Source organism: Erithacus rubecula, assembly GCF_903797595.1.
Source record: "Erithacus rubecula genome assembly, chromosome: 9".
Classification (NCBI taxonomy): domain Eukaryota; kingdom Metazoa; phylum Chordata; class Aves; order Passeriformes; family Muscicapidae; genus Erithacus; species Erithacus rubecula.
In genome coordinates, this window is record NC_136660.1 from 23,878,591 (window position 1) to 23,889,734 (window position 11,144).

The 11,144-nt window shown below is 40.1% G+C and overlaps 1 protein-coding gene across 1 annotated transcript in view; it reads left to right on the top strand.

Moving 5' to 3' along the window:
• CFAP58 (cilia and flagella associated protein 58) overlaps positions 1-9,792 on the top strand; it is a 56,385-nt gene extending 46,593 nt beyond the window's left edge. The window contains exons 16-18 of the mRNA XM_079312067.1: positions 3,547-3,666; positions 5,213-5,346; positions 9,517-9,792. Coding sequence (XP_079168193.1) covers positions 3,547-3,666; positions 5,213-5,346; positions 9,517-9,637 — 375 coding nt within the window. The 3' untranslated portion in view covers positions 9,638-9,792. The remainder of the gene's footprint in view (positions 1-3,546; positions 3,667-5,212; positions 5,347-9,516) is intronic.
• The last annotated feature ends 1,352 nt before the right edge of the window (positions 9,793-11,144 follow it).

An 11,144-nucleotide genomic window follows, 5' to 3' on the forward strand; every position in this document is an offset into this window, starting at 1 on the left:
GAATTATCTATTTGGAAAGAAGCTGATAAAAATGAGGAAGCTGGGACTGCAGGGCCTATTTCTGTTGTGAATATATCTTCATTAACTGTATGGTCATTCATCCTCTCTGGTTCAGAAAACAAGCCTGGGCTAACTAACAAAATATGCCATTTCCTGGTGTCATAGTAAGGGACAGGATGACACAAAATGGGGTCACATCTTTACAGCTCTATTCCAGCCTGGGACTGGTGAGTGTTTCCCACTCCCTGTCAATGGCTGTGAATGCCTTTCTGTCACTTTGGGAGTGTGTCTGGTGGTACTGATGGTCCTTCTCACATGGAAAAGCAAATGGGGCTGTGCTGGTCAGCAGCAATAGCTTCTTTTGAAGTAGGATCTTGCTGCAAAAAGTGATTCTTCTTGCTGAACATAGAGCCAATTTGTGACCTCCTAATCCTGGACATTCAACTGAAATTTGCCAAATGCTAGCCAGTCTTCTGCAGAAAAAAAAAAAAAAAAAATTCTTAGTTTGCTGTAGAGCAAGCAGTCCAGGAGAACCACAGAATATAGCTGAGACAGCACCTGGTTAAATTTAGGGGAAAGCACCACTTACTTGCCCACCTCCCTCTCCAAATTAGTGGGTGAGAGACTTAGGGATGAAGAAAATTGCTGTCATAGCTGGGCCTACAGACAGACCTGTGAGCTCCTCAGAGATCCCCTGGGAAACAAATCTAAGACAGGAAGGGCTGTTCTAAAAATAATGTGCAATTTTATTTGCAGAATTTTTACAGCAGGTATCCCCAGAGGTGCTGAAATTCTCTTTGGAATGCCTGAAATTTAACTGTAATCCTCAGCCTGAGTGTCCCAGCGTGCCCTACATACACAAAATAAATGTGCCATCATCTCTCCACCATCATCTTGGCTTATTTTGTGTCATAAACCACTGAAGCTCATTGATGTTGTGGGCTCAGTCCTACAGTCAAATATCTGATGGGAATTTTGGGGTGGAAGGATCATGTAAAAAGCTTTGTTACTGTCCTAGACCTGATCTGAACACAGGTGCATTACTCTTACCAGTGAAGGCTTAGCAGTGTGGATTTACAGAAATATGATGGATCTTCCTTCACCTCAAGAAGAAGAGTTGTGCTTTGCAGTGTCTTTGTGACTCTAAGTTCCTTGATATCAAAACCCCAGAACTGTGGTAAAATGTGTGTTGGGGTGGCAACCTGGTGTGAGGATGGAGGGAAATGTGAGGGGAGGCCAAAGAAACCTGGTCATAATGGATTCACTTTATCTATAACAGAAAACAGTTTTTCTTTATGAATTTGTGCTGATATGGTTTTTTTTGCTAATTTCTTATTTGTTATGTGTAGAGATGGAAGCACCTGCACATGCACCTTGTGACTCACATAGAGTTACTCTTGTGATTGCTATTTTCAAATTAATTGAAATTAATTTATTTCTTTTTAATTTATGTGTCAGATCCTGGGGTAAAATTTCAGAAATTGTAGAAAATTCTGTGAAATTTTGTAGAAATTTCTGTGCAACCTGTGGATACAAGCTTCTGCTGAGGAGGAAAGAAGTATCCAGGGTTTTCTTTTCATGTTTTGCTGACATACGGTGCCTCTAATCCAGTGACAAATTAATTGACCAGATGTAAAAGAGATGGACAGTGCTTAGCAAAGGACAGGATAAACATTATAAGACATCTGGTTCTGCCTCTTTTGGGTTATGGATACAATATACATTGGACACCTAATGAGTCTCTGCTGCATAAAATAGATTCTCCTTACAATAGAATTGCATGCTTTGTCTCTAAATGAGGTTATTATACACACCATTGCACAGCGTTTGAAGAGCTTGGTTGGCTGTTGTAGAGGGTAGGGAGAGAAAAAATGGAAAACAATTGCACTCAAGACCTTCAATCTATCGATTGAGTCATATTTATCCAAATTACCATTACACTGTTAAAAAATATGAATATATGATACATTCAGGGTTGAAATGTTAATATTGACTGGCCAGATTTTGACAAGGTGGATTTTTCTTTTTCTGTTCTTTTTACCTTGCAGTAAGATCTTCCTTCCTCAGAAGGAAAAGCTGGTAGTGGAAATACCACTATGAAGTGGCATAATAACTCTCTACTCAGATTGAATTACCAATTTAGTATTTGCTGCTATGAAAACATCAGTCTGAGACTCAGGAGGATTTGATTTTTCCAGAGAAGAACTGTGAACAATTTCATTTATAAGGAACTCTTCCTCAGTGATCTGCAGAGTTTAAGGACAATGCTTGCAGAAGTAAGGCAGGATTTGAAGTGATTCCATTTTGGGTCCCAACTTGTGACTGTTGTGGTGCATAGTTTTCAGAAAATTATGAGGTCTAAAAACTCCAGACTCCTTATGCTCTTGAAGACTGGCCGCCGAAAATTTTTCATCTTCAAAATAGCAAACCACTTTGGCAAACCCTGTCTCAGCCACAGGGAAAGACCAAATGTAACAATTCTAGATGATTTGATGGTACCATTTCCTAGATCAACATACAAATTCTATGGTAAGAATTGTAGAGAGAGCTTTTAAAAAAGACAGTTAAATGCAGTGTAAATAATCACCTATCCTACCTTCTTCTTGGCATTTTTGTCTTCCTCAGTTGCATCTTTTGTCTGCTAGTGTCCTTTTTAATTCCAGTTTTCAATGTACCAGAAAAGGATGTGATCTTACTAAATAATATTATTCAATGATCTTAGTTTTTCAGGGTAGATAGTAAAACTATTGTAACGTGCAAACTAAGAAAGTGGCTTTTTTCAGAGCTTTATTCCTTGGACTAATGTACACTGTCAAAAAAAAGCAGCATTTCAGTACAGAAAGCTGTAAGTGGGTCCATGATGTGGTTTCTTTTCAGGCATAGCAATATCCAACTCCCACAAGTACTGCTGTTCCAACATAAAGGATGAGGAGAGACATGACAAAGAAAAATTACTTGGTAATTGTGCTAGTCATAATTGTTGCTGTTTATAATTTCTTTCCCTCTCCCAGAGCCCTAGCAGTTAAACTGAAAGGTTATATATATATAAATCTATGTGTGTGTGTGTGTGTACATGTGCTTTGTAGGATTTTCTTTGGAAGAAGTTACTCTTTTGTGCAGACCTTTGCTGACATTTCTATTGCCAGCTCACATCCTGTTGGGTGAAGCTCTGATCCTTAATGTAAGGCAATGTGACTCATAAGAAGAAAGATTGCAATAAGCACAGTTTCTAGTGTTTAATTTCCCTGCCCTGGCTACTCTTTCAGTAACTGCTGAGGTAGAAGTGCTTGCTGGTGATGGTGTTCAGGAGCATTTCATTCGTGGTTTGAAGTAGCTGCATGTTTACCTTAATGAGCTCTCCCATTGCCATCACAACAACTTTAAATACCTTATGGCTAGTGAGGGAAGCCTGACACACAGGCAGATTTGTTTCTCCAAACACCTTCCTGCCTGAGCAGCAATTTTCAGCGAGGTTGATTTCCACTCAGGCTGTGCTGCTGCCACAGAGGCTGAGTAAGAGCTGTGCTGCCCTTGTGTGTTGCTCAGGAGAAGGAGAAGCTGTACGTGGAGCTGAGGCGCGCGCTGGCCCGGCAGCCCGGCCCCGAGGCCGCCGAGCAGCTGCAGCAGTTCCGCAACACCCTGCGCGACAAGACCAAGCAGATCAAGGTAGGGGGGCCTGGGAGGGCTGCAGGACATCTGCAGGACATCTGCAGGACATCTGCAGGACATCTGCAGGACATCTGCAGGACATCTGCAGGACATCTGCAGGACATCTGCAGTGCACAGGGTGCCTGCCCCTGCTGTTAGACCAGCAGAGCCAGGCTATCACAGCATCTCCTCAAGGGACAGCACGGGGCACCAAACTAACTTCTTCTTGCACATTGTGCGACTTTATTTCATTGAAATAGAGGAAAAGTCTTATTACAATATGAATTAGCAGCACAATGCTGTAAGTAGGGTTTTTGCACAAGCATTCTGGGGTACTGCCAGCTTTTAATTCACCTTGTTCTCCTTCCCTTTATTTTAAACTGTTAATATCTTTAAGAAGCAAATCAAAACCATTTTGTTTTCTTTTTAACAAACTCGTGGGTATATACTGAGAATCCAGTCTTAAGCTATTGTTATTTCTCTTGCCATGTGTACATGTATATTTAGATTTGCAGATTTTGTGGAGATGACAGCAGGAACCTGTTCTAACCCCATCAGTCAGAGGGAGGAATTCCTGCTTGCAAAAGAATCTTGTAGAAAATTTTAAAAGCATAATATTAAAAAACGAGTCTTTGATAGAATTCTGTGATATTCTATGAATAAGCTGATCTTCTCTTATTCTTGTCTGCACAAGAGATCAGTCTCCCCAGGAGTTCATCTACTTCTGCAGCTCCTCTCTCTGTTGAAGTCATCATCCCCTGTTCACTGCATCATAATCACGTCTATACTAACCATGAGGAAAAAATGCAGGAGCAGATGGGCCCTTAGGAAACAAAGAGGCTGTTATGCAAATCTTAGCTTTCCATGGAGAAGAAAAACAATGAAGAAAATGTAAAATAGAAGCCAAAGTTTAGCTAAACTGAACGTGATTTGAAGTTCTCCATACAGTCCTTATTTGTCCTTAATGCAGTCAACTACTACTTTGTATTTCAGGCACAGTGTGCTGTGGCTTGATGTTGTGCATGTCATTTTGGGGTGCCAGGTCAAGCTATTACCTTTTGTAAGAAAGAACGTGCACTATACATGTGCCTCCTTTTTTAAAATTTTACTGATTCACATGAAAGTGGTTTTGTATTCATATTTACAGTGCCTGGTACTACTTTGACTGTGTGGATTACTCCACTTAACAGTGCATCCCTGTGAATAAACTCCATTATTATCAAATAATTCCCTGATTTATTAAGACCTTAGTTTTGGATTTTTTCCCAGCTTTATGTCCCAGAAATTAGGAGCTAATGTATCTATTAATGCCATTCCCATAAATCTTGGAGAGTATTTTACATGTTGTATTATGGCTAAATGGCATAACCTGTATTTTGTAAGACACTTTTAGGTGAGCAAAGGTGAGACCAAATGAAACATCAAGATGGAAAAATAATTATGGTAGAAAAGGATCATGTCCTACATCATCAAATATGAAAGGATAAAGTTTTTGTAAAAGTACTCACTTTTGTGTAAGTGAAGCATCATCTCCCATTTCTTTTGTTTGTGTTTTGTTTATTAGGTTTTGTCCTCAGAACTGAGTGTGTGTGAAACACAGAGCAAAGAATACAAACATGAAATTGAAAGACTTAACAATGAGCTTCTGGAAGTGAAAAAGAAATATCTGGCTCAGAAACGAAAGGAGCAACAGAAGAAGTATGAGAAAACGACAGTTTTGTCTACATAACTCTCTGCACAAACTAGATTTTTGTTTTAGACCCTTTTGATCTGAATGTGGCCAAATTTGACTGAGGTGATACAATTTTCTTGCCTAATTTTCCTGAATGCTAATTTTCCTCCGTGTTACTTTAGTCTGGTCTGGATTTACCATGATCTATGGCCAGGACAAGAGCATCCATCAGAGATGTTGCTGAACATGTTCTGCAGTCCAGTTAAATTATTCATACCAATGAGGTGGTGCCCAGAGAACACAGATTAGTGTCTTGTCTCTGACATCAAAGCATAGAATTATAGAACAGTTTGGGTTGGAAGGGACATTTAAAAGCCATCTAATCCAACCCCCCAGCAATGGGCAAGGACATCTTCAACCAGGTGAGGTGCTCAGACCCCCAACCTGACCCTTAATGTTTCTGGGATGGGGCATCTCCCACCTCTCTGGGCAACTTATGCCAGTCTTTCACCACCCTCATAACAGAAAATTCCCTTCTTATATCTAGTCAAAATTTAACTTCTTTTAGATAAAAACCCTTATCCCTGGTCCTATTGCAACAGGATTTCTGGGCTGAGTGCACATGGCTGGCTCATGTCCAGCCTGTCACCCACAGCACCCGCAGGTCCTTCTGGGCAGGGCTGCTCTCCATGTGTTCATCCCGCTGCCTGGATTGGTGCCAGGGCTTGCCCTGACTCAGGTGCAGCACCCAGCACTTGGTCTTGTGGAACCTCAAGAGGTTCCCAAGGCCCCACTTCTTAAGCAGATCCCTCTGGATGGCATTCTATCCCTCAGGTGAGTCAACTGCCCCATTCAGTTTGTTGTCATTCGAAAACTTGCTGAGGGTGCTGAGAGTGGGCTTGATTTAATGAGAAACTTCTAGATTTCTGCAGTCAGGTGATGTGATCTCTTACCAAGATTTTCTGTATGCACAGAAAGACTTTGACCTTCCACTCATTTCCATCCTCAGACTATGCCTTTCTCACACACTGAAGCCAACAGTTCTTTACTGTTGCTGAACATAATTCAAAGTTGCTTTTATAATTTCTTCCTTAATCCCATTTCAGACAGCAAACTACTTGATGTCTAAATTAGCAAAATAATCAGTGATAAACAGCGACTTTTGTCCATCTGCAAATTGCATAATGTTACCTTAATGTTTGGAATTAGCAACAATTGTGCAATGCTAATGGCCTTTCTGAAGCTTTAGGATCAATATGTGAGGCTACCATAATGCCTGATAATCTGTTTCCAGCAGCTAAATGTCTCCTCCATAGTATATTTGATGTTTCTGTTTCAGACTCTGGTATCATGTCTCTTTCTGTTCATAAAATGAACCCACATTTTGTTGTTATATCTCACCTAGAAGTAATTCCTGTCACAGACTCCGCTTGTTAAGGACATAATTGCTTTAAAATAAAACAAAAATACTATGTGAGTTGATGGTGGCTGAACTGGGACATGTTATATAGTGAAAGGAAATTCATGTTGGAAGTCATTTAGTGCTGGATACACTGTTTATAGGTTCAAGACAAATACCTGCCACTGAGGCAGCAGTCAGGTTGTTCTTTTGGGCAGGCATGTCTGTAGTCTGATGAGCATTGGTGCCTTTGTGACATCTGTGTTTTGGAAGCACATTCAGGTACTGTTAGTGGTGCTTCTGCAGGCTGGCATCACTTGTGGCCCCACCACAGCTTCAGAAGGCAGCAGCACCCTGCTGCCAGTCCTGGCTTGCACCTCTCCTGTCTTGTGGCAGCTGAGGGGTGCTGCTGGGCTTTGCTCTCCTCTCCCCTCATTGCCCTGTACCCCAGTCAAGCCTGTTGGACTGCACCTTGCTTTGAAGAACACAGAGGCATAACTGGGCATAAAACTGCAACTTCTGCTGTCTCTAGGCTGTGCTTTGTGTTGGCAAGGGAAAACCTTGTGCAGCCCTGCTTCTCCAGCCTGCCAGTTGTGCAAGACACATCTCTGGCTTTCTGCAGTAGAGACAACCTGTTGTGCAGTCAGGTTCTTCCCCAAGAACTCCTCCTCCCTGCCACACAGCCATTCCACAGCACTACTGCCCCAGGCAGGGCTGGACATGCAGTGCCTGCTGCGTGGATGCTGGCCAAAGAGCCAGGGCCATTGGATTCACACAATCTCAGATTTCTATAACTCCCAGCTGACAGAAAACCACTGACTTGATTCTCTATCTTGCTGGCTAATGTTAACATCATGTCTGAAATAAATGTAGCTGGCTCTGCTAATAAAAAGAGGATCCTACAGGACGATAGCATTAACAACATTATTGACTACCCTGGTATGAAAGAGAATTAATACTCTCAGATAACCTTACACAAAGTTATCATCTAAAGCTTTTATTGATTTGCACAAGATAGCTTTGAGTTGTGATTTAACATCTTGGTACTGAATAAATGCAGCTCTGCATGTGATGCTGAAGGAATATAGTGACAGCAGGAATTTAACTTTGTTTTGTATTAAAAATGAAAATTCAATGTTTAAGGTTTTGATTGTGAATTTGAAATCCTCTTTTTCAGCTCTCTGATTCTGAATGTTGCTTTTCCCAGTTGTGTTAGCCATTCTTTTTCTATCTCTTCCTTTTTTAACTTCAATTTCTTGAACCCTTCCTGCATCACTATTTTCCTAGTTGCTTCTAGCACCGGGATCCCATTTTGATCTTGATAAGCATTTGTGAGAAAAGATGAAGCTTAAATCCACACCAGAGACCTAATCCAGCAGTCCTGTATATGAAAATAACTCACTGGGGGATGTCAATAGTAACTGGGAGCTTTTGCATGTGGCTGGTTGCACATTAATTCTGCATAATATATTATAGAATTCAGTTGCATAGAATTTTCCATACTGATGAGCACATCTGTTTGTTGTCTCCATGGGAGCATGAGGAAAAAGTGAGCATGGATTCTGGATCATTTTCTCTCCCCAGACTTGGAAGCCAAATAGTGAGATGGGATAAGCCATCTAAATACAGAATCTTAGTGTTTAGTGCTGTCAGCTGTCATATCCATTAGACATACAGTGATACAATTAAAACCAGTTATAAATGTTTTTCATTGTTAAGTTCATCTGTGCTATCTTTTGACTGTTCTCCTACCTGTGTATGGGTCAAATTTGGAAAATGATGCTTAACTAGACATCTGACAGTTTCTCTGAACTTCTTCCTATCCTGACAATTATTTAGGGGCAAATAGAGAAGTAAAAATTCCAGACATGCTTTCTTTCCCCTTACTGGAGACTGAGCAAAGATATTCATGTGACAAGGCTAGATTTTGTAAAAGTGTGGTTGCACTCACATTTGTGTCTCAATCTCAGTGAGTGTGAAAGGAAATAATAGTACTGACCTTCTTTATAAAGCCTTGAGACTTCTGCTGTTATTATAAACTGGAACTTCATAAAGCTCCACTTGGTTAACCTTAAGTATCTCAGGACCTCTCTCTGAAGCATCCAGGTATAGTACAGTGAGTTTGGAATATTGCCCTTCGGCTTTGTAGTGCTCTGCTTACCTCCCCAACTTTGTGAGGGTGAACTAGCCAACCCTCATTCCCTCCTCTTAAGGCCATCACATTCAAGACCTCCAGGATTCTCAGATGGAGCAGCTCCCTGGGGCTGTCAGTGCACCTACAACACACTGCTAGTTTTCTGCAAATGTCACAGACAGGGCAATTATCACTGGAACTTTGTTAACATGTGAAGACAGATAGCACTATACATTCATTAAAATTCAACAAAGGAAAGAAAACCTCCCCATTGTGCCTTTGATGTATGTAGCTGTTTGTTTGAATACAGGCATATTCCAGCTAGAACAGGATGGTGATTAGAAATCTGAAGTCACGGAGCTCATGTACATACTTGCTCTAATGAGGTGCTCTGACCATTTTGGGGAGTAGCACAAAGAAAGCTCTTTTATTTCCAATTTTTAATAATTCCAAACCCTATCAGTAGTTTTGTAATTAGATCCAAACAGACACCTAGTCTTGGAGGTTTAGCCTAATCAGGCTTTAATCAACACTTTTTAAATGATCTCTTGATATGTGGTTGCATCAAAGAAACTCTGGAGGACACAGATTTCCTTAGTTTGTAAACATCTCTGGGCTGCAGAAAGAAATACGAATTTTCTGTTTCTTTGTTTCTGTTTAAAGGGAGAAGGAGCAATCCAGCATTGGTATGAGGATGAAATTACCACCCCTCAAGACTGATGTACCTCACTTCAACATAGGGGACCTTCCTTTAAGCAAACCCATTCCCAAAATTGCAGTCTAGGAATGCACTCATGTAGTTGCATTCCTGTTCCCAGTTTCTTGTTTGAGAAACTGTAATTTTGAAAGAGATTCAGAATCTACTGAAATCACTGTATCACCTTTAGGAAAATTTTGTATATTGTATATAATAAAACACATTTTTACACTGGTATTACATTTCATAATGCATTTATATTTTGTACATTTAATATTGGAATTAACATAGCTCTTTTTACAAACTGTGCACCAAATCTGCCCATTTGATGCCAGCAGACTCCTGCATGGATGTAATGGATTGTAGAGATATTTCTTCTTCAATATTGTGTCTCTATTTAGCACTGTAACACCACAAAATGCCTTAATATGTAGTTATTTCTCTTTTATCTACCTCACTTGCAAGCACGCACTCCATTTATCTTCTGACTCAAAGCACCTGAAAGAAATGAGAATACAGAAAAGAAGAAAAATTAATAGGCTGATGTTTCAAGCCCTGCTGAGCAAGTGCAAAATTAACAAGTCTTTACTTAGATGTACATATGTAGCAGTTCTCTGTGTGGGTAGTGTATAATGGGGTTTATGCAGTGTTTGCTACAGTTGTTAGGAAGATCAAGGAAGTTTGTGGCCACAATGTACATTATTAAGAGCACTATTGTGTTTACTCTGGTAGATACAAAGTGACATAATTATATCTGTTCAATTGGGGGGACTGTGCACGCTCAATGGGACACGCTGTTCTCCCACACAAATCCTTCCTAGCGATTAAAACCTGCACTCAAAACACGGCAAACTTTACGCTTTAATTTCCAGACACTCGGGCATTTCTGTAACTTTCAGAAATTGTTTTTGTAATACAGCAGGAGCCCTCCAACCTTTCCAGCCAAAAGAGATTTAATTACCATTCATTAACAAGTGAAATAACAAAGTCACGGCATGAGGTGCTGAAGTATAGAAAACTTTCAAGCTGTAAAATAAAATGTTTTGAAACCGATTTGAACGTGGAAGTTTTTTTCCCTGCCTGGGGGATAAAAATACTTGTCCAAAGAGATATGCTGATAAATATTTCACCACTAGAAAAAAAAAAAAAAAAGCCCAAAAAATCCCTTTGCAAAGATTTTGTTCTTTTCTTTGGTGGAATACATAATTAAATATTAAAGCTACTGTGGGAAACTTTAATGAAAGTGTTTAATTCAAAGGAATCAAGTTAAATACGACAGGGATCTACTTTGCTTTTACATTGGGGACCAGAACACTTAGTCATCAGATCCATTGTATTTTTCTTTTGTCCCCAAAATAGCTATTATTGCTTTTTTCATTGTCAAGTGCATTATGCTAAAGCTATCATTTTAGGGCAGTCATGCTGTCAGAATAGTGTCTTTTGTGTATCTGACGTGTCCTTATAGATAGAATAATTGACAATAACTGACATGGGCACTTGAGTCTGATGGAATCTCAAGTAGGTTTTACTGAAGCTTTTAGAAGTTGGTATTTGCTAAGGTCCTGAGTACCCAGCCTGGAGCTGGATTCTGCTG